General features: G+C 42.2%; 1 protein-coding gene across 12 annotated transcripts in view; it reads right to left on the bottom strand.

Annotated features, from left to right (window-relative positions):
* Positions 1 to 27,991, bottom strand: part of STN1 (STN1 subunit of CST complex) — a 64,495-nt gene that overhangs the window by 31,326 nt on the left and 5,178 nt on the right. For 3 of the 12 annotated variants that reach the window (XM_043551924.1, XM_043551926.1, XM_043551925.1), the window contains exons 2-4: positions 16,141 to 16,273; positions 10,979 to 11,174; positions 2,852 to 2,947 (exon numbers count right to left, since the gene is read on the bottom strand). In XM_043551924.1, coding sequence (XP_043407859.1) covers positions 2,852 to 2,947; positions 10,979 to 11,111 — 229 coding nt within the window. In that variant the 5' untranslated portion in view covers positions 11,112 to 11,174; positions 16,141 to 16,273. Of the gene's footprint in view, positions 1 to 2,851; positions 2,948 to 10,978; positions 11,175 to 16,140; positions 16,274 to 25,245; positions 25,322 to 25,934; positions 26,996 to 27,535; positions 27,691 to 27,991 lie in introns of those variants that run through there. The other 9 variants (XM_037905689.2, XM_027820332.3, XM_037905688.2 and 6 more) reach the window with 9 other exon arrangements.

The following is a 27,991-nucleotide window of genomic DNA, read 5'->3' as shown; positions in this document are numbered from 1 at the left end:
CTAGCTTAAGCAGAGCTAGCGCAGGTATGCCTATGCAAGCTAGGAATCACGCCTCCCAGATCAAATGTAGGCACACTCAGGGCAAAATCCCATGATTCTCCCACTCTTGGACCAGGTCCTAAGCTACAAGACCCTGCAGACTGACTCCAATTACTGAACCCAGCTGGACCTCTAGGATATCTTCAGTACTTCTCTTCAGAACCAATGGATTATAGTGACACAAAGACAGAAGTATTGTTACATCATGCTTTGTTTCTATGGTTAATGAGTAAAAGGATTTTAAAAACAGTGCAAGGTTTACACACGTCTATCTTACCTAAAGTCTTGCCATCCCTTGACAGAAGCCACAGGCAGGTCTAAGTTCCCAGAAACCCTAGCCTTTGGAGTCTGGGTTCCCCTAGCTCTCCCTGCCTCTGTCAAGGTCCTGGTTTAAATCCAGCTAGAAATTCTTTGTTCTCAGTTTTCCCCAAGCTTGAAGCTGCTGCCCAAAACCAAACTGGTGAGTTTTACAGGGGGGTCAAGCCAGCAGGCCAAAGAAAAAAATGGCTTTGCATTGTCTCTCAAGTATTTTGTTCTGTTTTTTTTCCCTTCAAGTCTAGAAATATCAGCAAGTCTAGTCAAGCTTGGTTTTGCTAAAAGACTTTTTGGAAGCCTTAAAGATGCATATAGAGAGTTCTCACTTTAATAGAAGGGGTGGGAGGTTCTGAACTTTAATCACAGACATCCATTCTCCTAAATGTTCACTATATACTGATGTTCGATAGTAGTTAACAAAAAAGTAGATAGAATTTATTTTCCCCTCTCAGTTGACCAGACTTCATCCTTTTCTTATTTCACCACAAGTTCTTCAGTCACTATAGTCTTCCATGGCAGAAAAGACTTAGATTTCTAATGAATGAATGAATAAATAGAAAATCCAAGCAGAAACAGATGTGTGTGTTCAAGGGAAGAGATGGGAAAAATATCTTTCAGGTCTTCTTTATATATCAGAAAGTCAAAAATACAAGGATGTTTACCCTTTGCAGGTCATCTTTAAAAACAGATGGGAGGAGATTGACTGCTGAATAGTATGAGGCACTACAGCTGATGCAATACTTGCTCCCTGCCACACCAATCAGAGACTGTTTAGCTGAGAGATGTAAAAAGTTATGAGCAGGAAACGAAGAAGTTATAATTTACACTGGTGGAGTCAGCCTGACTGAGGCTGAGAACAGGACAGGGAGGGGCAGCTTGGCAGGTATCCTGAAAGCTAAACCAAGAACTGTTGAACAAAACAGGAGCCAAGTTAGATGCAAAAAGACAGGAGAGCAGGCTAGATGATAGCTCCATTCAACCCTGTTGATCTAGCATCTGAGACCTTAAGTCCACAAATTCTCTTAGGTTCTTTTGGTTTTTTCCCCTCTGTACCCTGCACTGGTCAGATGTCTTGAGCTATCTTAGACCAATATGTGGAACCCCACTTCCCTTCAAACGTTCTTGCAAACTCAGATCCTTTTATTATTATACTGCAGCAGTATCCAACCATACCAACTGCTTGCCAAAACCAGAGACAGACAGACAATCTAAACACAGGAGACACTTTAGTATTTAGTCCAATTCAAGATATCATTGGTTTCTGACTTCACTTTCACCATGGATCATCCTTCCACCTCTTATTTGAAGTATTTATAGGGCCACTATTACCGTAGCATCTGAGTATTTCACAATCTTTAATCTCTCCTCACAACACCCCTACAAGGCAGGAAGTGTTATAATCCACATTTTACAGATGGGGAATAGAGGCACAGGAGATTAAAGTGACTCACCCAAACTCATACAGGAAAACTTTGACAGAGCAGGGAACTGGATCTTGATCTCCCCAGTCCCAGGCATATGCCATAACCACTGTTTCATCCCTCCCTTTCTCTTCCCAGGTGCCTCAGCCAACCTGATGTGCCATCACTATTCCCGTGTGCCCTTTACGGCAGAAATTCCAATTTAGTACAAGGGCCTGGCAGGGGAGTTAAAGGAAAAAAAAAAAAAAGCTAGTTAGTGAAAACGTCTGACCTTTGGGAGAAGCTGGAGTGCAGGGGAGAAGCTCCTTGTGGATGAAGGCACGTACTGCTGCACTGGGGAAGCATCAATATTCTATTACTAGAGAGGTAGAGAGCAAGTGACTCGTCTCATTGAACAGCAGCCTTTCAGGCCAGTAAACAGCAAGGGTGGATTCAGAATCCCAATTAGCGTATCTTTGCAAAACAGGATGATGGCTAAGGCGCAGTTTTGTAAAGCTATTTGGTACTAAAAATGCAAACAGGCACCCAGTAGGATTTTCAAAAGCTCCCAGCCACCTAACTGCCAATGGGAAAATTCCACTAGACACCTATCTGCATTTTTGCACACCTAAATACCTTTAAAACTCTGGCCCTAAGACATGGGGGCAAAAGGGCAAAACAATTAGAAGGGATCCCTTCAAGCTAGTAAGGAGAAAAGGGAAGTGACTTCCCCTTTGCAAAAACCATTAGATCAATTTACATTTGATAAGAGTTTTGCATACAAGTTAAGATCAAGAGTCTGTATTCCTGGATTCTACTCCCCGCTCTGACTCACTCAAGGCCACACAGCAAATCAATAGTACTTAATCATGCCTCTTCAGCTTCCCCACATGTAAAACAGGGATAATACTTTCCTGCCTTTTTAAACTGCTTTGAAATCTTCATCTGAAATGTGTTATAAAACAGTGAAAAGTATAATCAAGAAAAAGTGTCTTTTCAAGAACAGACAATGGTCCAAACCAATGAGACAACTTCTAGGTTCTAATGGTTACAAAGGTGGGAGTCCAAGAAATGCTAAGAAACAAAACTCTTCTTACCTCCATAGTTATAGAAGGCATCTCGTTCTTTTGTTAGAACCACTGTCCCAACCACATCCACCTGTCTTATTGGATGCCCATTATAAAAGAATATACCTATGGAGAAAGACACAGAACACAGAACAAGTGACCGAATACTGCTTGCAGGAGTTCTACGTTGGTTAGCCATTCACGTCATTAGAAAGAGGATCCTCTTGTTCTTTTAATGAATTCACTGGAGTACACGGAAGCAGAGTATTAGTTCCACCCACTTACTATGCTAAAAGGAGATGTCAATAGTTTTGTATTTTGTAGTCAGACACTGCAGCTCTTCATAATTTGATCATCTCTCTCCTTTCTTGAATATTTTGACTAGCAGCAAAATAGTTAAATGTGATTTTATTTGTCATCATTAGGCTTCAGAGTAAATGTCCTTTTAAATAAATATGAACAGTTTATACTTCTCCCCGTACTTCTGTTTGAGGCTGTCTGCAGATTGAGGCAGATATTACTGACTCTTCTACATTTTTAAGGCTATTTTCACTACCAAAAGGGCTAAGGAAGGGACCATTTAAAATAGACAACTTAGATTCTGAAGCACAAGATGCAGGTATCAGGGGAAACTCCTGGCCCACTTAACCACTGCAACCAGTCCCCCATAAAATATCCCTTCAAGACTTCATTTCTGTGCTTCTATGAAATAGACTTTGACAACGCTATTGAGTATCAAAATGTGTCTGAGAAACCTCAAAGTCCTTTTGTCAGCTTCTGCCCCGCATTCACTTGGGAAATACAGAGGCCACTGTGACCACCCAATACCTTTATCGAGAAACAAAACTAAAAATACTAAAGTAAACATTGATGTGATATACCATATATACAACCACAGAATGCATTAGTGCTCATACCATCAGAGCAACACACTATGTAGAAATTCAAGAGATTTAAAATTACTTGGACTGCTAATTATTTTAAATGCATATATTATCTTCAATTTCAAAAGATTTCAGCCCCACTGAGATGCAGACCCATATGATGTGGACAGCTGGCAACTAACATACTGAACAAAACTCGGAATTGGAGAGGGAAAATTTTGGCTCAAGACACCAGGGCAAATCCCTAACCTTATGAGGGAAGACATGGGATATTTTAATGCACACACACAAGTCAGGAGGTCAGTTTAATGTGCAGAATTTAGAAAAAAAAAATCAAAAACTGATTATAACCCTAAAATATCCTATCCTACATAGCCAGAGACATAGCCTGAACAGGTCTTCAATAACCTTAAATGGGCCTGGAATTAACTTCTTCACATTACTGAGTCACAGGCAAGTTTTCAAGGTATTGCACAAGTGTTTAGCCACATAGTTCTTATGTGGAAGTTGTGCTGATAAAAGCTCACAACATGTGTTGAAGAATTACCCACTGCTGTGATCTCAAAGCTGAGTATATTTGTTGTGCACCTGCAGATCAGGGCTAGAGTGGGAAACATTTACAGGACTCAAGTATCAGGGGGTTGCCGTGTAAGTCTGTATCCACAAAAACAACAGGGAGTCCGGTGGCCCCTTAAAGACTAACAGACTTCTTTGGGCATAAGCTTTCGTGGGTAAAAAATCCACTTCTTCAGATGCATGGAGTGAAAATTATAGATGCAGACATTATATATTGACACATGAAGAGAAGGGAGTTACCTCACAAGTGGAGAACCAGTGTTGACAGGGCCAATTTGATCAGGGTGGATGTAGTCCACTCCCAATAATTGATGAGGTGTCGTCAATTCCAGGAGAGGCAAAGCTGCTTTTGTAGTGAGCCAGCCACCCCCAGTCCCTATTCAAGCCCAAATTAATGGTGTTAAATTTGCAAATGCATTTTAGTTCTGCAGTTTCTCTTTGAAGTCTGTTTCTGAAGTTTTTTTGTTCAAGTATGGCTACTTTTAAATCTCTTATAGAATGTCCAGGAAGATCGAAGTGTTCTCCTGCTGGCTTCTGTATGTTACCAATCCTGATGTCCGATTTGTGTCCATTTATTCTTTTACGTAGAGACTGTCCAGTTTGGCCAATGTACATGGCAGAGGGGCATTGCTGGCACACGATGGCATATATGACATTAGTAGATGTGCAGGTGAATGAGTCCCTGATGGTGTGGCTGATGTGGTTGGGTCCTCTGCTGGTGTTGCTAGAGTAGATATGGGGACAGAGTAGGCAACGAGGTTTGTAACAGGGATTGGTTCCTGGGTTAGAGTTTCTGTGGTGTAGTGTGTAGTTGCGGGTGAGTATTTGCTTCAGGTTGGGGGACTGTCTGTAAGCGAGGACTGGCCTGCCTCCCAAGGTCTGGGAGAGTGAGGGATCATTTTCCAGGATAGGTTCTAGATCGTTGATGATGTACTGGAGAGGTTTTAGCTGGGGGCTGTATGTGATGGCCAGTGGTGTTCTTTTATTTCCCTTGTTGGGCCTGTCCTGTAGTGAGGTCACTTCTGGGTACCCGTCTCACTCGGTCAATCTGTTTCCTCACTTCCCCAGGTGGGTATTGTAGTTTTAAGAATGCTTGGTAAAGATCTTGTAGGTGCTAGTCTCTGTCTGAGGGATTGGAGCAAATTTGGTTGTATCTTACGGCTTGGCTGTAGACAATGGATCGTGTGATGTGTCCTGGATGGAAGCTGGAGGCATGTAGGTAAGAATAGCGGTCAGTAGGTTTCCGGTATAGGGTGGTGTTTATGTGACCATCGCTTATTTGCATTGTAGTCCAGGAAGTGGATCTCGTGTGGACTGGTCCAGGGTGTGTGTGTGTGGGGGTGTGTGTGTGTGTGTGTGGAAACTGTTGAAATCCAGGTGGAATTCAAGGGCCTCCTTCCTGTGGGTCCATATGATGAAGATGTCATCAATGTAGCGCTAGGAGAGGAGGGGCGCTAGGGGACGAGAGCTGAGGAAGCATTGTTCTAAGTCAGCCATAAAAATGTTGGCATACTGTGGGCCCATGCGGGTACCCAAAGCAGTACCACTGACCTGAAGGTATAAGTTGTCCCTAAATCTGAAATGGTTGTGGGTGAGGACAAAGTCACAAAGCTCAGCCACCAGGTGTGTCGTGGCCTCATCAGGGATACTGTTCTTGACAGCTTGTAGTCCATCCTCATGTGAAATATTGGTGTTAAGAGCCTCTACATCCATGGTGGCCAGGATGGTGTTTTCAGGAAGATCACCAATGCATTGTAATTTCCGCAGGAAGTCAGTGATGTCTCGAAGACAGCTAGGAGTGCTGGTAGCGTAGGGTCTGAGGAAGAGAGTCCAAATAGCCAGATAATCCTGCTGTAAGAGTGTCAATGCCTGAGATGATGGGGCATCCAGGGTTTCCAGGTTTATGGATCTTGGGTAGCAGACAGAATACCCCTGGATGGGTGTGTCTGTGCGGATTTGTTCTTGTGCTTTTTCAGGGAGTTTCTTGAGCAAATGGTGTAGTTTCTTTTGGTACTCCTCAGTGGGATCAGAGGATAGTGACCCTGTAGAATGTGGTGTTGGAGAGTAGCCTGTTCATAATCCGACCTGTTCATTATGACTACAGCACCTCCTTTGTCAGCCCCTTTGATTATAATGTCAGAGTTGTTTCTGAGGCTGTGGATGGCATTGCATTCTGTATGGTTGAGGTTATGGGGCAAGTGATGCTGTTTGTTTACAATTTCAGCCTGTGCTCGTCTGCGGAAGCACTCCATGTAGAAGTCCAGTCTGTCATTTCGACTGTCAGGAGGAGTCCACGCAGAAACAGACTTCAAAGAGAAACTACAGAACTAAGATGCGTTTGCAAATTTAACACCATTAATTCGGGCTTGAATAGGGACTGGGAGTGGCTGGCTCACTACAAAAGCAGCTTTGCCTCTCTGGAAATTGACACCTCCTCCTCAATTATTGGGAGTGGACTACATCCACCCTGATCAAATTGGCCCTGTCAACACTGGCTCTCCACTTATGAGGTAACTCCCTTCTCTTCATGTGCCAATATACACCTCTACCCCGATATAACGCGGTCCTCGGGAGACAAAAAAAAAATATCTCACCACATTATAGGTGAGACCGCGTTATATCGAACTTGCTTTGGCCCCCCCCCCCCCCCCCCCATTCCTTGTTCCCTGACCGCCCCCTCCAGAAACCCCTGTCCCTCATCACCCCCAGGACTCAGAAGGACCCAGAAGTTTCCAGAACAGGGTGTGGCAGTGACTTGATGCATTCAACAGCTGTTTGGAGGCTGTATATCATGTGTTCACTGTGAACAGCCCAACTGGGTGGGTCACTCTCAGAGAGCTGAGCTGGAGCATGTGGGGGTGGGGGGGGAGGGTTTATAAATATAAGAGTTACAGACAGCCCTGTAGACTGTCAGTGGCTGACCTATGCAGGACCAAGAGATGTATCTGTCTGCTGTGAGAATTGGGCCTCAGTCTCTGCCCCTCTTTGGATACAGGCTACAGTCTTCTGCTTCACCACCAACTGAGAGAACCAGTGAGCTAGTAAATCAGAGGCTGTAATGGTGGTGATTGTGGAGATCCCCTGACAGGGTTCTGAAGTGTTTGAAAGGACTGAAATTCTGCCATTTCTCAAACGCTGCAAAGTCCAGATGACACACATTCCATACTATGGTCACACTATAAAGACTGAGAAATCACTCACAATCAGAGGAGACATGTTTTGATGTGCGTGCACTGAAGTATAGAAAATGTTATGCTGAAAACCTGTATTTGAATGTTTTTTTACAGAAACAAAAGGAGGAAAGTCAGTATATGAAATACCAGTAGATATACTGTTTAGTATCTTTGTTTAAAAGTTATGCATAGTATCCAAAAACCTATTTACAAGGTTTTGAGTGCACCATGTTTACTCTTTCTGAGCAAAACAGAACACTCTTTCAAAATTCCCTGGAAATTATTAATATCCATTTATTGGGTTTTACATACTACAACCCTAAGATTTAACTCTGTGTAATGCTTTCTGAGAAGTCTTTAAGAGACAGAACTTTGGCCTGTGCTTCTAGAAAAAGTTGCTGAGGTACAGGAAGAAGGGAGTGTATAGTTATACAGAATATAGCCTGTATATACAGTTATATAGTATGTAGCCTGGTCATCACCTTGTCCCCATTACAAAGACTGTCTGAATAGAGGTATAATGGATAGGACGTACATGTGGAACTACCCTCTGACCTCTTTAGGGTCAGGGATCTTAAAAGTTTTCTTAAAAACTGGAGCCCTGTATCTTTAACTGAGCAGTACAAAATCATAGAAGCATAGAATCTTTAATGACTGCTGCTAGTGAACCTGCTTTTATACTATTCATAGCTTCCCTTTCTTGTTGATAAGGTGCTGTCACATTGCAGAGTCAATAATCTGGCTAGCTGCACTTTAACACGGAAAAGAGGCTCATTTCCATGCTGTAATTACATTGTGTTGTTGCGTTTGACACCCACTCTCATTTCAAGGCCTCTGGGGCATCACAATTGCTGCTTTTATCTGTGTGGTTTTCAGCCTTCATGTCACCATATACAACAGGAGAGAAGCTGGCTGGGTTTACATGTTTTCCCCAGTGTTGTTCTAAGGGATTAATCATGGTTTCCTAGAATCCTAGCAGTTAGACCTGGAAAAAAGACTTATTAGATCATTTAGTGGCCAGTGCAGGATCATTCCATACAGTACATTCTTCAGTGATCCGTACAATGCCGACATAAATAGATTTGAGTGTTGGGCCTTCCGGCCCTTCCTTAGGGAGTCTGTGCCACAATCAAACAGATCTGACTGCAAGGATGTTTTCCCTTAAGTTCAGCCTACATTTACTTTTTAATTTCCTCCCATTGCTCTTTGCGCCGACCTAAGTCATTCCCAATTATCATTAATGACTGGTTTATAGTCAATTGTATACTTAACAGCATCTGGTCTTTAAGAAACCCATTAGAGGAGGGGAATTTTGGCAGCAAATTTATACATTGCCCATCCTATTCCCCCACCAGCCTCCCACCGAACACTTCTTTGTGTACGGTTCTATTCCGATGGCATTGGATATGGGTGAAAAAGACATGCTGGAAGGCACCTGGGATGGTTCATATAGTGTGTGCGCACGGGTGCACCCCCCAACAAAGAGATGGACAAGAGAATTAGGATTATGTTTGTTCCATGACTTTTCATCCTTATATGGGACTGCAAAGTCTTAATATACACACATGTACACGCATGCACATGCGCACACAAAGGACTGCAATGACTCTGGTTGTGCAAAGAGACAAATCCATAGGAAGTGGGGAAAACTTGCATGCCCCAATTTTAAAAGGGTGGTATCTTGACATGGTAGAGGATACATCTTCATGAGCACCTTATTTAGAAGATTAATGACAAAAATTGTGGCAGATGAGGAATCTCTCTCAAATAAAACCTAATCGGATACAAATGAGAAATATAAGAGCATATTTGGGAGAGGGAGAAGTGCTGTAGTTGTCTAGGACTTTAAAAGGAGAGAGAGAGTATGTTTGTTGATGTTCATCAATTTTTATTCTTCCACTGTGTGCTATTATTGTTTAGCAGCAGCACCTAGGAGCCCCAGTCATGGGCCAGGACCCCACTGTGCTAGGTTCTGTACAACACACAGAACAGAGAGACAGAGTCCCTGTATTATTGTTTTTAAATCAAGAAAAGATTAAGTAATTAAAGATGACAATTTGTCAGTTCTTTCGGGGCAAGGACATTCTTTTCATTGATGTGTGCATAGCACAATGGGGCCATTATCTCAGATTTAGGCCTATAAGTGCTACCATAATACAAATAGCCCATTTTAAAATACAAGATTAACCATCAGCAGTATCTCCATATTTGGTCACTGCCCCAGGTCAACAGGTTTGAAAACATACATCATATCTGTTTCCACAGAAGTAAATATGCTGGATCTTGTACACTCTATGTTGTCCCTAAGGGCACAACACTAGATGTCAGGAGAGCATAACAAAGCCAGTTCTTGGCTTCCGGAAGGAGACTAGCGTCATTCCGGTTGTCAATGAAAAGTTAATATATTAACAAAAATCAAGAGCAGTGCTTCAAGAGTAAAGCAAGCCAACAACCTTCTTTTATTCAAGGGGATAAATATATGTACCTAGTCCTTCTTGTAGATAAACCTACTCAGAACTAGCTGGTTTTCCTGATTAACTCTCTAGGTTTCTCTATGGGTTTTCCTTCCCTTGTCCTTTCCCATAAGAACAGTCTTAAGTCCTGCCTGACAGAGTTTGGGGTACATAGACCCCACCACAGTATGGAACAAACTGCAGCCTGTTTAGGTTCTTCCTAGTGATAACAGCAACCCCATGCCAGCCCTATGCTGCATTAGAAAAATGTATATATGTGGGTGATATTGGCTGGAGCTCCACAGGAAGCAGACAGCAAAGCATACAATTTCAAACAATGGTTAGGAAATAAAAGGTGTGGCATGAGAGTCAGCACAGAAACTAGAATGAACCACAAGGCTTTCCCAATACATGAAGTATCCTTCATTCATATTTAGAAACCAAACAGGTAAAGCCCATTCCTATTTCTTATTACCTATGAATGTGCCCAGACAAAAAGCACTGCTCTTTAAAAACATTTAAATACAAGAAAGTGACCACCTTTCAACAAGAAGGCAATAAAAGAAAAGGCTGGAAATCCTCCATAAAATTTTTTTAAATGGTTTGAGGGGGAGAAAGCATAGCAAAAAAAAATTTTTTTTTTCCAATTAAGCTTTATTAGATCCCAGCAACACACATACAAAGAAAGTTAGTGAAGCCTTTCTGTTCCGCCAAACAAGTCTCTTAAATTTAGAGAGATTGTTTCATACCAGTTAAAACAATGGAGAAGGCATCGGGTCTCCTAAGTACTATTTCCAGCACTGCCACTATAATTCTACATAAATTAATACAAGATCTTTGACCTCTGTGTCTCAACTGTCCTGATGGAGACAATACTGACCTACCTCACAGGGAGTGTTGAGAACTCACTCATCAGCATTCAAAAAGAGCTCTGAGATCCTTGGACAGTCAGTGCTACATAACTGAGACATAACTAAGACTGCAGAAAGCTGATACTGTTCTACAATAACGCCCATTACTAATTAAACCCATTACATTTCTATACACACCAAAGAAATCAGGCACACATACCTGGAACCTGCTTAGATTCTTTCATTTCCTTTATATCCTTAATGTAGAGTCTTGCAAATGCAGAAAAGACAGGATCCAACCCCCATAACAGGGAAGGCATCTCTGCTTCATACTTTGCAGGGTCGGACTGCATTCAGAAACCAAGTGACCAATTCCCATGAACAAGAACAGGCTCGGGATTGCTGATGATCTTTATCTACATAGATAAAAAGATTCTATTACATATAGCCCTCAGAAATTGATAGTGAGTTTCCGGAAACTGTAGCACAAAACATGTAAAATATTTGCTGTGCTAGCTTACTTGAAGCGACCAGTAATAGCAGCAATAGCATTCTGCCATCAACTCCTTCAAATTAAACACAAATTAAGGGGATTTCCCTACAGAAGTAAAATGATCCAAAATATATTTCACTAATAGAGTTGGAGCAGCCTTCTTTTTAACCTTTTTTACTTTTCTATTTCTCTTTTTGTTTATGGTTTTCTTCCTCTTTTCCCCCACCCCCCAAAAAAGTATCTTCCCCTATTCATCTACTTGAATATTTTACTGAAAAAATAGCTTATTTTATTGGAACCAAATGAAAGCAGCCACCTCTTCCCCATTTTGTGCCACACAACCTTCAGTACTTCATACTGGTTACCTCCCCTTCCCTTTCATTCTGCTTATTCTCGTGTTCTCTTTTCTCACCACCATCATGACTAATTTAGACATCCCACTAGGCAGATAATTTCGGAAGACAGGTGTTCTGCCCAAAAATACCTGCCCTGGGACACCCAGTAGGAATTTTGAGCCTTGACATGCATTTTTGTTAACTTCCCCTTTGCTGGCATTAAACTTGTTCCTGTAAAGTACTCCAGGTTGCCCAGAGCATGAAAGGAACTGTAGAAAACAATTCTATTTGTCCTCTTTTGCTAGGGAAGAACAAAAGAAGAACACCACTCTCTTTCAACCTCCCCAATTTTAAGTGCAACAGTCATTCATGCTGGTATAGAGGTGAAGACATTTTTATTACTTAAGTCCCTCAGTGCAGCCACTCCCTTTTGTTTACGCAAAATTAACACCAGCTTTCTGTGCCTGGATCTATTTTTGTTTCCTCCTCCCACAAGCAACTCTACTTTCTTCCATGCTGACCTTTACATACGGAAGGGCCTTCCAAAACCTACCTAACCACTCTCTCCTCATCAAATCCCTCCACAAAGTTAATTACCAGGGGGTAGCTGTGTTAGTCTGTATCCACAAAAACAAGAAGGAGTCCAGTGGCATCTTAAAGACTAACAGATTTATTTGGGCCCAAATAAATCTGTTAGTCTTTAAGGTGTCACCAGACTCCTCCTTGTTTTTTCAAAAACTTAATGTCTCCCATGAAACCTACAAAGGTGTGAATTACATCAGGGGGTCTCAACCTTTTTAACACCCCTTCCCAACATTCTAGAAAAACTCCACAGCCCACCTGTGCCACAACTGTTTTTCTGCATATGAAAGCCAGGGCTGGCTTTAGGGTGTAGCAAGCAGGGCAATTGCTTGCAACCCCATGCTACAGAAGGTCCCACGATGCTAAGTTGCTTCAGCCCCAGATGGCAGGGCTGGGGGCCCCAGGCTTCAGCCCCCCATGGTGGGGCTTTGGCTTTCTGCCCTGGGCCCCAGCGAATCACACTGGCCCTGCTTGGAGGACCCCCTGAAACCTGCTCACAGCCCACAGAGGGCCCCAGACCCATGGTTGAGAACCGCTGAACTACACGATGTTTAGATCAAACCTTACCAAGCAGCACGCATGAACTAATTCAGTCACTGTATGATCTTATTAATTTAACTCTCACCGCTCCCTGCTCCACTTTGGAGCTGTGCTCACCATTGCTCAGTGTGCCTGTATGAACTCTAGATTGTAAGCTTTACAAAGCAAGGTTGTGGGCAAATCGTGTGTTTTGTAGGGTACCTAGCACGCCTGTAGACATGGCAAAATTATTACTATCAGACTCCCCTTTCCATTTAATCCATTGCACACTTGCTCACATCATCCCTCTAGAATGGTACGCTCACCATTACTTAGGGCCAATTGTTTGGCTGCTCATTTCCAATCCACCTTGAGAATCACTTGTCCATTGGGTCTTGTTTTTAATGAAAATGTGAAGGGCCATAAGGCTAAGATTTTGTCACTGACCTTTACTAAAAATATCCATGATAAAATATGAAGGGACTGGGCAGCTGCGGAGTGGCTGGGAGCTCTGGGGCCCCCCCACCACTCATGGGAGCTCAAGGGTCCCCCCGGCCCCAGTGGCAGAGGTTCCCCTGCTGCCAAAGCCATGGCGGAGGGCAGGGAGCTGCAGGGGTCCCCCTGTTCCCCACAGCAGCTGGCGGGGAGCTCTGGGGTAGCCCCCACCCATGGCAGCTTGGAGCTTGGGGGCCTGCTGCCTCAGGCAGCAGGGGTACCTCACAGCTCCCTGCCGCTGCGGGAGGAGGTGGGACTCCGCAGTTCCCAGCCGCCGGGGCTGAAGTCACGAATCTATGACTTTCGAAGACCTCCACGACTTCCGCAACCTCCGTGGCAAAATCTTAGCCTTAGTCATAGCACATGAGAGAAGTCCTCTGTAAAATTAAATGTTAATAAACCTCCATTCTGTAGCTAACCAGAGCTAAAGCAGCCCCATGTGTCAGAAGACCACGTTGTACGTAGTCAGGTCTAATGGTCAGAGCAGAAGTCAGGCCTAGAGGTCAAAGCAAGAGATAAGAACAGCAGTCAGAGTCCAAGTGCCAGAGCTCAGGATCAAGACAGAGTCAGAGCAAGGAATTAGATCCAAGGGACAGACCCAGAGTCAGAGAAGGCAGGAGCAGGGTTAGTCCAGAGGCAGGAGAGAGGCTGGGACAGGACTGGAACAAGGCAAGGTGCAGGGCAGGGTCTAGGCTGGATCAGGGCCGAAGCAGGGCTTGGAGTGAGGCAGAGAATTCACAGGCCTGTGCATTGAGCCAGCCAGAAAGCTACTGCTTGGCTTAAGATCTGGCCTAGTAGCTTACCTAGTGAACCAGGCAGGGCAGTCTATCAGCAGCCTAGCTGACTCCTCAGGCTGTCAAGAGTCTGAGCAGGCACAGGCGCAGGGCCTTATTCCTGACACCAGATTAGAGTGAAAGAAAGCAGTTCCGCTTAACCCTTTCCCACCCAGAAGGAAGAAGGCTTAAGATATCATGCCTGTCTCATGATGCTATGATATAAACTATTCAATATTAGGGGCACCTCTTCCCTGGAAAGTAACCTGACAGAAGCAGATGGTTTTGGTTCCCTAGGGAAGTTTTTCCTTTTGTATAAATCAGTATCTCCCAAACAAGAGTCATTAGGTATATTCCACACATTGAATTCCAGCATCTGTCACAATTTTACAATAGAAGACATTTCTCTGAGCCAAGCCCAAGATGACACTTCTAGACCTAAAAGCAGCAAGGGAAGAGTTAGGCAACAAGCAGGTCTGACTACATTTTACTGCATAACTTCACATGTGCTGGGGTGGAGTGGAAGAAGAAAGTCACTACTGGCACATGTGAATCCTTGGGATAATTAATGATGAAGGACTTTCCATCAGTAGCCCTGGAAATAAGGAGGTATTTGGGACTTCAACAGCAAGTACTGAATTTTAAGGATGGCCAAACATTCCCAAAAGGTAGATAGGCTGGACTGGCACTTTCCTGAAATCCAGGCCCTGTACACAGTTCGTATGAAGTGAAGCAGCTGCCCTCAGCTTTTCCTTCTCCCCCAAACAGCAGAGGGAAGGATCCAGCATGCATTGCTCTATTTTGAGCTGAATGCCCAAAGGCAAGGCCCATATTAACTCACTGCTCCTTCCTCCTGCTTGTGAACCTTTGCAGAAGGAGTTAATTCGGTGTTGCCAACTCATGATTTTGTCATGAGTCTCATGATAGTTATTGTTAAAGCCCCAGCTCCTGGAGTCAAGTGAATATGTGATGATCTCAGCCTTCATTCTTAAAAAAAATAAATAAGTTTCTAGCCCCTGTAGCTATGGAGAAAGCTTCAAAATGTGACCCCGGTGAAGGCTCAAAATGCAGAAGTCAAACAAAGAACACCAAATCTATTATTTTTACATAATCTCATGATTACTCAGGGCATCACTGGGGACAGGTACAAAAGGGCCTCCTGGGGGCACCAGATGACTTTTACACTTCTTCATAAGTACTTCAGTGTATGTGAAACACCAACACACTCAGATGAAGCATGCTGTAGAAACAAAAAGTTTCAAGTTTGGGGAAAGCCCTTGTGGAGTGGCATTTCTGCTTTGGCTGTGGTCTACTCAAAAGGCACCAGCAGGATTTTGTGGGGGTCCATGGATCACAGCTTTTGTAAGCTCAAGAGCTTTAAATTCCTAGTGGTTAAAGTGCAATGAGTTAGAAAGCATGGAGATCTAAATTAACTTCAGAAGAACACTACATGTGATGAGCAGCTCCTTAAATGTTCATCTACAAACATATCCTCGCTTTTCCAGGTGGCAGATTCACATTTTCAGTACAGGAAGTTAATTTTCAGGTAGAGGGAATAAAGACACTGCACTGTACCCACTATCAGTTTTCTAAAATGATTGACAGTATATATACAACCCTGCTTTCTTCTCCTGTCTTAGGAGCTCACCATGTGGTAGCCCCATTTGAATTATTTTTACAGACTTCAGTTTACCCTGTTAGGACCTATTTCAGCAATTCTTTGGTCCCCTAGGGCATGTCTACATTTACCTCGGGAGTGATCGATCCAGCAGAGGTCGATTTATCGCTTTAGTAAAGACGCGATACATTGACCGCCAAGTGTTCTCCTGTCGACTCTGGTACTTCACCGGAGCAAGAAGCGTAGGCGGAGTTGATGGGGGAGCGTCAGCAGCCGACCTAGCGCACTCAAGACACAGCGGTAAGTAGCTCTAAGTACAGTGACTTCAGCTACGTTATTCACGTAGCTTAAGTTGCTTAACTTAGATCAGTCCCCCCCTTTGTGTAGGCCAGGCCCTAGAGATCTAAAGGAGAACACAAGTATATAGGGACTCATGATGCTATACCTCTCCACCCCTGCTGTGACTTCCATTCATCTAGTATCGTTGACCTCCACAATAGTTCTGTATTGAATTATCCCTGTCATTCCTTATAAGCACAATGGGAACATACCACCATCTGGGCTTACCTTAAGAAAGGCCTCCCTTTTTCTCTCCTACTCCAAGAGAGGGATGGAAAAGAAACTTTTCAATGCATCTACTGGGGAATATTTTTCATTACTTCATGCGCATCTGTAATGTCATTCACAAATGTGCTTCCGGCTAGAAGAAGAAGGAGTTAAAAAAAAAAAAAAAATGCTGTCTGCCCTACCCATAGGAAACTTGACCCTAGCTCCAAGTACCCTACCTACAGGATCCCCTAACGCCTAGCTGAAGTACCTGATCTTCCTATGTCTGTTTAAAAATTGATACCGGAAGTTTTGACACCTGAGGCAGAGTATCCCAGGGATTTATTAATTAGTAAGTCACCTGGGGAGAAAGTGGAACTTTCTATTATTCTAGTAGGGGCTTTAAATGCCTAATTGGTACTGGTTATATGTTATCTGGAAGGAAGATAGCAGCTACACTGTATACTGAAGGTTTAGGGACATAGCAGGTTCCCTGAAGATGTGTAGATATTTGTGCCATTATCGATCATAATGCTAACAGACAATTCTGAGAAGATGCTATGCACACTTAATACTTTAAGTACCAAAATGCTGTGACAGCTCTTAGCAATGCAAACACTACAGAGCCCCACCAAAAGGTCAGCCCCTCCTGGACTTCATTTCATATACATGGTGTAGGGCAGTGGTCCCCAAACTGTGGGACGCCTCCCGAGAGGGGGTGTTTGGCGTGTGGTTCATACCCTGGGCTGTGTTGGAGCAGACTGGCATGTCTGGCTCGACAAGGCAGGGTTCTGGAGGCCCAAACTGACAGAGAAAACGGGATCAGAGGTAGTCTCAGCATATCAAGTGACAGTCCCAAGGGGGTTTCTGTGACTGAACCCATCACAGTGTTTTCTTGTATCTTTATCACGTCCCTAAATAAAGGCTTCAGACAGGAAGTGCTGTAAAACACCTCTTGCAGCAAAAAGATTTTCAGATGCATCTCCAGAAACAAGCCTGTGAAAGCTGAGTGTGAATGGGGAAGAAGTACTTTGAGGCTTCCTTCCAGCTCACAGATACATTACTTTCAGTTTTACCTGGGGCAATTCCCCGACCCATTAAGCCATGTGAAAACAAGTTTCTGTTATGCTTCTCAAAGATTAGCTTCTCCCACACTGACTGCACTTGTTCTCAGGCTCGTTAGCCGAGGCTATGAGAAAGATACCAAGAGAATGTTTTGCTGAACTGAATAAAGTTCATATGGGGTAGACTGTATGAAAGCAGCTCAAACAGCCGTAACTCTTTGCAAAACGGATATAACACAAATTGGGATAAAGTCAGCAATTTCCTGTAGCACTTCATTATAGGAAGCCATTGCTGCGCCTCATCACAAACTACTGTACATTTAGGCAGCCTGAGATCAAGGCCCCCCTCCACTACCTTCTTCTAAACAAAAATATCTGCTATGATATACAAAGATAAACAGCTCTGTAGGTAAAGACAACCTTGTATTTCAGTTAACTGCAGGCCTTCCAAGGCTAGAAATGTAATAGTCACGGTCAACAAGATTCAGAGTAGCAGCCGTGTTAGTCTGTATTCGCAAAAAGAAAAGGAGTACTAGTGGAACCTTAGAGACTAACCAATTTATTTGAGCATAAGCTTTCGTGAGCTACAGCTCACTTCATCGGATGCATCCAATAAGGTGCCACTAGTACTCTCTCTCTTTTTTTTTTTGGTCAACCAGAGATTCTGGATCTGTGTAGATTCTTTTGGTAAGTTTCTTACAGAATGCTGCGTTAGTTGTTCTCAAGCTGTGGATGATGGACCTCTGGTAGTCTGTGAAGCACGTTCTGATAATCTGGGGACTGGGAGAACTGGCTGGTCACACAGTGCTGGATCTCCTAACCCCAGCTGCTAAAGTCCAGTTTCTTTCCTAATATTAATTTTTGTGTAAGCAATTGCTGTAGTTGCCACATGATGTTGAGATTGAAAGTCTCCTTGCCACTCCCTCCCACTCTGCCTCATCTATCTGTTAAGATGTGCAAACTATAAAAAGATTTGAGAACCCCCACTCTGCAGTATTCGTGTTTCCCCAACTCTAATGTAGTTAGCCTGTCTCTAGATTCTGCTAAGCCTTTGCGGACTCTCTGCCTTGTAAAGAACATTTTGAATCCACAAGGACAGCACCAAATGGCATGTAAAAAGATTTTCTGAGCACAAATACCTCCTGGACCATTCCCTACAACAGCTTTAATTTACTCAGATCTCTTGGCAAGTCACTCATTTAGAACACTGATGTTATGGATATGCATGACATTCGTGACTCCCTATTATTGCGTCACATACTTAGAAATGGTAAATGAGCATCCTTTTGATGAGCAGGTTTGAAATGTGGTTTGGTTTAATTGTACTTCAGCTTTTGTAAACACCACTCTAAATGTTGCTGAAATTTTATGTCGCACCTTCTCACCACAAACTGCCTCCATGAATTACAACAGATACAATATGTGTAGCTCAATCAGAAACTGCAGAAATTACTGGATGAAATTATATGGGCTTGTCTTATGCAGATGGTCAAACTAGATGATCCTAATAGTCTCGTCTGGCCTTAATGTAATATTCTGATGCTCTGCACTGTAAATTAAAATCCCTTCATTCTGCAAATTAAAGATTCCAAGTCATTTAAGAAAAGGAGGAATACAATCAGCTTGCTAGTTATCTATATTTCAAAAAGCAGATCCTAGTGTCCAAGGGTTTGGATGAGCTGCTGTGTTTTGCCTAAACAATCACACTATTAGTATCAATTTCATTACTATGGAAGCTTAAAAATGCTAAATAAAACCAATTTTTATTCTACAATATAATGGTATCTTTGCCTTCAAAAATAAATATTGGAGAACACCTATTATGAAAACTCAAGTAACCCAAGCAACATTCTGCATTTAAAATTACGGTTCTGTGCATGTAATGTATCATTAAACATGCAACCCAAAAATGCCATTTCTATGAAGTCACTTTTCACCCAACCCGCCCCCCACCAACTACCAAAAACTCACCTGTATTTCAGCTGTTTCCTGATTCTAATTTTGTTTAGACTTTCAACTTCATCTTTGCATTAATTAACATTTAGTGTCATTATTTCCTCTTTGTGTTACTAACCAAATTTGATTCTACCACATTGCATCTCTTTCCATCTTGTGATTAAAGCATATCTTACTGCAAAACTAATAGTCTTTAGTAATTTATCTTGGTGTCAAAATGTGCTAGGTTTTGGAAATAAATTTTACTGAGAAACAGGTGATTTTTTAAAATGGTATATGTAAAGAATCAGATCACCTTCTAGACCATGTTTACTGCAAAACCTGAACTAGGCTGACTTACTGGCCTTAATAAAAAGATAATTTAAAAATACACAGTTGTAACTAGGTTATCACATTACAAGTTGTTTTATCTTGAGACTCTGCAGCCAATCAGGACATAACAGAGTATGTCAGCAATTTTGGAAACAAGAACCTGTGGTATGGAGGAGGGAAATCAGATTTGGAACAAGAAAAGCCATGCTTGTAGATATTATATGTTCAGAAATGGTTGTGCCATTGTTGACTGAAAGCAATATTGAGATGCAAAGCAGTCTTTATCCCTTAATAAATTCCTAGTCTTAACTATTGTGTGACCTAGTGAAAATTTTAAAGCCACAAACAAACAAAGCAAATCAGCTTGTGCTCCTGTGCAAGAGGAAAGGTCTAATTACCATTTGGTGGTAAGACAACCGTGGTGTAGCATTTGCAGTGTGTGCTTTCATGTGACTGAACTAAGCCTTTTAATACCTATCAGATGGATGGTGCTCTACAAGATTTGAGTACCTTTTCTCATGTTCGTATACTGCATAATGAAGTTTTGATCCAATACCCTGAGAAAAGCTACAAGATGTCTTTGATTTAAATAAAAGATAATCTCTATTGATTAAAACTGGTTAAAGGGACTACAGTATTATTATTCCTTTTGGTAATATTATAGACATTTAATTAAACAAAAATAATTATATGTTCTTTCTAAAGAAATCCAGATTACCGATTTACTGGTGTACTTCATGAATGCTGTGAAAGACTGTTATAAGAAGTATTTTAAAATGTTCAGTTTAATATATAGGTATATTCCAAAAATAGTGGTTAATATTTATTGAAAGATATACCCATTTAAAACCTACAGATTCCCCGGGAACAGTAATTTATTAGAAGTTATGAGTGTTACTCAATTAAGAGATTTACCTAACAGAGATCTACTAAATGCACACTGTAGTCAACTTATTCAGACAAAAGCAACAATCTTACAATAGGGAAGTTAGAGGAATATACATTTCCTAATGTGGCCAATTGTCAGAAACCTATAGTCCACTGGATATCACATTTTAAACTACACGTGTATTTGAAAGGGCTTTTATCTGACATACTAATGTTTGAATTTCAAAAAAAGGAAGTTTGAATATACAATTGTCAAGCAGTTGATGCATATTCACATTACATCTACGAGGCAATACATAGCTTATCAATTCTAATAAGCATGGCAGCACAGTTTAGCTGTCATATTGTATGCAGGATTGACAGTCTGTTTCAGCATCCCATTCCTGAAGGTAACATTGTAGTTAGCCTGCTAGAAATACCAGGTCAAATATATAACTTCTGTAACAACTCCACTGAAGTCAATATTTTAACCAGCAATACATTTGGCCCAATACATTTTGCTGAAGTAGAAAAAAAAAATCCCTTTTTTCAATGTCAGTTCTTGAATAAAAATCAAATATTTGACAGACCTTCAAGGATTTGCATCTTTAAAATTTTCCAACTTTATTCAATGATATTTAATTTCAAATAAAACCAACTGGATAAAGTGCATCATCTAAAGGTTTCTAGGTATGCTGATAATTTAGTAATGTTGACATTTTATTTGTCATTCAGCCTCAAAGTTTAACATCCAACTGAGATGAAGGCAGCCAGCTGTCTGCAGATCCTACAAGGCAGCCCTACATCAGTTTCACATTGAGAAGGATTTATTCACAGACAGAAGGGCTAGTAATGTTGTTAAACAATCTAAAATTCTGCAGAAAATACCAACTAAGACCCTAGGCTGCTGGTGTGTTGAGATCACTACCTTGTACTCTATCAGTCTGCATCAATTTGCTGCCTCTTGTCTTATGCTTGGACTGTAAACTCTTGGGGCAGAGACTGTCTTTTTGTTATGTGTATTTACAGCACCTAGCACAATAAGGTCCGAGCATATGACTAGGGCAATTAGACACTACAATAATACAATCAATCAATTTGTATGCATTTGAGCTCTCCCCTGATATTTACTGATGAGCTGAGAAAGACGACGTCATGAACCCATCTTGTTTGCATAGATACATCCATTCTGCCTAGGCATGCAGCATGACGGCAATGCTTTGCTCAAATGATCATTTTTCGCTGGTGTTGGATCACAACTCACCTTGTTATTGGGGCAAGGCTAATCATAGATTCCTAGGAATGGAAGGGACTTCCAGAGGTCATCTAGTCCAGTCCCCTGCACTCATGGCGGGGCTAAGTATTAACTAGACCATCCCTGACAGGTGTTTGTCTAACCTGCTCTTAAAAATCTCCAACAATGGAGATTCCACAACCTCCCTAGGCAATTTATTCCAGTGCTTAACCACCCTGACAGTTAGGAAGTTTTTCCTAATGTCCAACCTAAAAGGGGCCTTGCTGCAAGTTAAGCCCATTGCTTCTTGTCCTATCCTCAGAGGATAAGGAAAACAATTTTTCTCCCTCCCCCTGGTAACAACATTTGATGTACTTAAAAACTGTTATATCCCCCCTCAGTCTTCTCTTCTGCAGACTAAACAAACACAATTCTTTCAATCTTCCCTCATAGGTCATGTTTTGTAGACCTTTAATAATTTTTGTTGCTCTTCTCTGGATTTTCTCCAATTTGTTCACATCTTTCCTGAATTGTGGCGCCCAGAACTAGACACAATACTCCAGTTGAGGCTTAAGCGGAAAAATTACTTCTTGTGTCTTGCTTACAACATTCCTGCTAATACATCCCAGAATTATGTTTGCTTTTTTTGTAACAGTGTTTACACTGTTGACTCATATTTAGTTTATGATCCACTATGACTCCCAGATCCCTTCCCACAGTACTCCTTCCTAGGCAGTCATTTCCCATTTTGTATGTGCACAACTGATTGTTCCTTCCTAAGTGGAGTACTTTGCATTTGTCCTTATTGAATTTCATCCTATTTACTTCAGACCATTTCTCCAGTTTGTCCAGATCATTTTGAATTTTAATCCTATCCTCCAAAAGTGCTTTGTCAAGGTTCCTTCCCCACTCTGAACTCTAGGGTACAGATGTGGGAACCTGCATGAAAACCTCCTAAGCTTACTTTTACCAGCTTAGGTTAAAACTTCCCCATGGTACAAGCTATTTTACCTTTTGCCCTTGGACTTTCGCTGCCACCACTAAATGTCCAACACCGGTTACTGGGAACGAGTCCGTTTGGAAACGTCTTTCCCCCCAAAATCCTCCCAAACCTTACACCCCCTTTCCTGGGGAAGGTTTGATAAAAATCCTCACCAATTTGCATAGGTGACCACAGACCCAAACCCTTGGATCTTAAGAACAATGAAAAAGCATTCAGTTTCTGAAAAGAAGAATTTTAATAGAAGTAAAAAGAATCACCTCTGTAAAATCAGGATGGTAAATACCTTACAGGGTAATTAGATTCAAAACATAGAGAATCCCTCTAGGCAAAACCTTAAGACACAAAAACAGGAATATCCATTCCATTCAGCACAGCTTATTTTCTCAGCCATTTAAAGAAATCAGAATCTAACACATATCTAGCTATATTACTTACTAAGTTCTAAGACTCCATTCCTGTTCTGTCCCCAGCAAAAGCATCACACAGACAGAGAGATAGGCTTTGTTTTTCCCTCCCCCAAGCTTTTGAAAGTATCTTGTCTCCTCATTGGTCATTTTGGTCAGGTGCCAGAGAGGTTATCCTAGCTTCTTAACCCTTTACAGGTGAAAGGGTTTTTCCTCTGGCCAGAAGGGATTTTAAAGGTGTTTACCCTTCCCTTTATATTTATGACACGCTTTCAACCCCTCCAGCTTGCTATCGTCCGCAAACTTTATAAGTGTACTCTCTATGCCATTATCTAAATCACCGATGAAAACATTGAACAGAACTGGACCCAGAACTGATCCCTGCAGGAACCCCACTCGATATGTGCTTCCAGCTTAACCATGAACCACTGATAACTCCACTCTGGAAAAAGTTTTCTAATCACTTCTGCACCCACCTTATAGTAGCTCCATCTAGGTTGTACTTCCCTACTTTTTTTTTTTTTTTTTTTAAATGAGGTACAGAATCAAAAGGCTTACTAAATTCAAGATATACCACCTCTATCACTTCCTCCCTATCCACAAGGCTTGTTACTTTATATTACTATATACTTTATATTACTATATAAATCCTTATAATAAAGGGTTGTTATCCTTGTTGTGTGAATCAAGGGCATAAGAACTGTGCTTGGCATGCCCTGATTGAGGGACTCACCCTCAACTAAACTGTACTTGCTAGACAGGCGACAAGAGTGCCAAAGAACAGTGGAGTTGAGACACAAGTGTAGTGGGGACAAGTATTTGTACCTGGTGGTGTGGGCTCTGCCTAAGGATCCTAGACACCATTTGACCTTTCCTCTCTCCACTGTGTAATAACAGAGTGGATTAAGACTCAGTTGAGTCTTTTGGTGCAGACCAATAGAGCTGAAGACAATGATAACCAGGTCTAAGCATTAGACTTGCTTTGGGCAGCGTGTCTGATGCAAGAGGCTACCCAGTCTGCACTAGCAGTGAGGTTTCCCCATTAACAGCAGAAATCACTGACAGCTGTGTTACACAGTGGGACCTTAAGACATTCCAGAGCATGCAGTGTGGTGAGCAGCTGGAAGAGTGGCTGATGCCAGAGCGAGTGCCTGGACAGTGAAGCAAGCAAGGTGCCTTCTCCCCACCCCCCAGGTTGGAAGGTGAATTCACACAGATGCACCTCTGGGTCTTCACTGACCACGGACAACAACTGTGCGGTGGAGGGAGAAGGAAGGGGCACATTAAAGGAGCTTTTGGTTGTTGGACTTAAAAACCTGAGGCAAAAGGACACTGTCCAACATACTCTGGGGTGGGTGTTTTGCTCACAGTTTCATGCTTATGAATCCTGCTTTAGGCATTTTCCCAAGTTAATGCTAGGTTACTTCCCCCCTTTTAATTAAAATTTTCTATTCTACACTCAGACTCTGTGCTTGCAAGAGGGGAAGTATTGCCTCTTAGAGGCATGCAATGGGTGGTGTGTAATTGTGCCAGGTCACTACGTGCGGGCTCGAGCCAGTTTTGTGTTGTATGTTGAAAAGGAACCCCTAGATATTGAACCCGGCCCTACTTGCTGCCAACTCTAACTGGCAGAAGGGTTACAAATTAAATAATAATAAATATGTTTTGTGTATTTAAGTTTTCACAGCACAAATACCAAATAATTCCATAGCAGTTTCCCCGGATTAAAAAACAACCCTATATAAATCCATCAGAAGCAAACAAGGAGCCATGCAATGGATTGTTTCAAGGTCATTGTTATGAGCCAGAATATTGATTCAGATTAACAATGTAATGACAGCCCTGGAACTTGTTCTTTCAGAGACTGACCTCCGGCATTATGCTTTCTTCTTATCTGCCCCATAAATTCCTGAATTATTTCCATTATACAAACAGAGACTTAATGACAGCAAGCAAGGATGAAAAAAATAGGTTTGTGCCTTTCTGTGGATTCTTTATGAACGAGCCATGAAAGGTTCCCCCCCACACACCGACCGAAATGAGGGCTTCTTTGTACCACAGATTTAGCAACCACACTCCTTCAATTAACAGCCGAGAGGTCTTCATAAACACTGCTGAGTCATTCAAGACTTCCAGCAAGAAATGGGAAAATATGAATTGACATTTGTGACTTTTTTGGGTGGGTGGGTGCAGAAAAACAGCCTCTCAGGCCTTCCTTGTACATTAAAGAAACTAAAGAGGGTACAAATCCATTTATTTTCTTATATTCAGATCACCGTTACTGACCTCTCTCTCGGATGATACTCCTTGCACTCTCTCTCGGATGATACTAGAAACTCCTCACATTCTTTGCTGTATGGGACTAGCAAGTCAAAAACAAGACAAAGAAGTGTGTTATTTAGGACTGGTAACCAAATGCCTAGCACACTGTTGGCACTTGTTATGCAAATAAAACTAGAGCCCAGGAGCAGGAAGCAGCATGGTAAAGAGTGTGAAGTTGAGAGTAGGGAATAGGCCTCAAAGGAAGGAGTAAAATGCAGAGCTTGAGATGAGCATAGCAAGGAAGCAGAAAAGAGAATGAAATGACAGTAGAGACGCAGGTGAAGGAAGTATTACATAAAAGCCTCTACGTGAGCTGGAATAGGCTGAGATTGATGTGATAAGAGACAGTGAGTGAATGGAGGAATTCAAAGAGGACGGTGACATGGTCAGACCAGCGGAAGAGGCAGATGATGCAATGGGAAGAAGTGAGAAGCAGGGAGGTCAGACAGATGGTTTCGGTAATCAAAGTGAGATAAGAGTAGCTCATGGACAAGGGTAAAGAAAAAAGTCAAATGACACAGACAAGATAGATATTGGAGAGATCAATGGAAATAATTTTGGAGATGGCAGCTGACACCAAGAAGAGATGTCGGAGGGGCAGCTAGAGATTCAAGAAAGGGTTGGGTGTGTTAAAGAGAAGAATTAGGAGTTACCTCATAAAGATGGTAGCTGAAGCAACTGGCCAGGGTAGAGGAATAAATGGACTCTGAGAATGGGGAAGCCATGAAGGAAGAGTCAGTATGGCTTGAGAAAAAACAAGAAAAGGTGTCACACAGTGATTAAGTGTCAAAGGTGGCAAACAGATACAGGAGGATGTGACTAGATGTATCCCTTAGAGTTAGCTAGAAGCTAGTAAAATTGGTGACCTTAGCCAGGGCAATTTCAGTGGAGTGGAGGCAATGGAAAACCTTAGACAGATTGGAAGAGATCACCCAAAGAGTGGTGGACAGGAAATCAAGACAGCAAAACTTTAAAAAAAAAAAAAAAAAAAAAATACATTACACAGTTAAGGATTTTGGAAAGGTAAGAGAGGAAATAGAGCACCAGTTAGAGGGTCATGTTAGTTTGCAGAATATTTTAGTTTAAACTTGATGCAGGGAGCACAAAATGAAGCAGAGGAGAGAGCAGTTAAAGGGGAGTATTAAAGGGGGAACTAGGGACAGCGGGAAGTGAGAATGGATGAGGTCAAGGGGGCAAACAGAGTTTAGGCTTTAGAATAAGAAAGTAGGAGAGAGACTTCAGAGTCAGAAACAAAGGAGGTGGCAGTGGAATTAGGGTTTTAGTGATGGATCAGGAGTGAAAGATATTTCTAGGTCAATGTACTCAATGCAGCACTGAAATAGTTTTCTTTTTGCAAGACTTGACATTAATCTGCTTCAGTGAAATAACTTTCAAAGGCTACTGAAGTAAATTGGTGAAGGAGGAATTATAATTTACCTATCGGTCACTTTTACTTTTCATCTCTAGCATTTGGAAGCATTTACAGTTGCTAAAAACCTCTTGCCTCCAGAAACAGATTAAGTTCCATATACCCTAATCCAGACCAGGAAATCAGTACAAATAGGGAAGGATTTGCTACTGTCACTTAACCTTCATATTATAGTGTATATTTTTAGGATTGGCTGGCAAGATATTACTCTGTTGTAGCAGAAATAAGGGAAGAGAAACTTGTCTCTCAGACTTTCCATGACTTGGTCAGATGAGTAGGGAGGAGTATAAAGATATTGCTTGAGCATGCAGGGGTATAATCAGGAAGGCCAAAACACAATGGGAGTTGCAGCTAGCAAGGGAGTGAAAGGTAACAAGAAGGGTTTCTACAGGTATGTTAGCAACAAGAAAAAGGTCAGGGAAAGTGTGGGACCCTTAATGAATGGGGGAGGCAACCTAGTCACAGATGATGTGGAAAAAGCGGAGGTACTCAATGGTTTTTTTTGCCTTGATCTTCACAGACAAGGTCAGCTCCCAGACTGCTGCCCTGGGCAACACAGTATGGAGAAGAGGTGAGCAGCCCGCAATGGTGAAAGAACAGGTTAAGGACTATTTAGAAAAGCTGGACATGCACAAGTCCATGGGTCCAGATCTAATGCATCCGAGGGTGCTGAAGGAATTGGCTGATGTGACTGCAGAGCCATTGGCCATTATCTTTGAAAACTTGTGGCGTTCGGGGGAGCTCCCGGACAACTGGAAAAAGGCAAACATAGTGCCCATCTTTAAAAAAAGGAAAGAAGGAGAACCCGGGGAAATACAGACTCACCTCAGTCCCTGGAAAAACCACAGAGCAGGTCCTCAAGGAAACCATTTTGAAGCGCTTGGAGGAGAGGAAGGTGATCAGAAACAGTCAACATGGATTCACCAAGGGCAAGTCATGCCTGACCAACCTGATTGCCTTCTATGACGAGATAACTGGCTCTGTGGATGCAGGAAAGCAGTGGACATGATATATCTTAACTTTAGCAAAGCTTTTGATATGGTCTCCCACAGTATTCTTGCCAGCAAGTTAAAAAAGTATGGATTGGATGAATGGACTGTAACGTGGATAGAAAGCTGGCTAGATTGTCGGGCTAACAGGTAATGATCAACGGCTCGATGTCTAGTTGGCAGCTGGTATCAAGCGGAGTGGCCAGGGTTCAGTCCTGGGGCTGGTTTTGTTCAGCATCTTTACTAATGATCTGGATGATGGGATAGACTGCACTCTCAGCAAGTTCGTGGA

The sequence above is a fragment of the Chelonia mydas genome, chromosome 7, assembly GCF_015237465.2.
Source record: "Chelonia mydas isolate rCheMyd1 chromosome 7, rCheMyd1.pri.v2, whole genome shotgun sequence".
In the NCBI taxonomy this organism is placed as follows: domain Eukaryota; kingdom Metazoa; phylum Chordata; order Testudines; family Cheloniidae; genus Chelonia; species Chelonia mydas.
The sequence above is the reverse complement of the archived record's forward strand: the minus strand, read 5'-3'. Positions and strand labels throughout refer to the sequence as shown.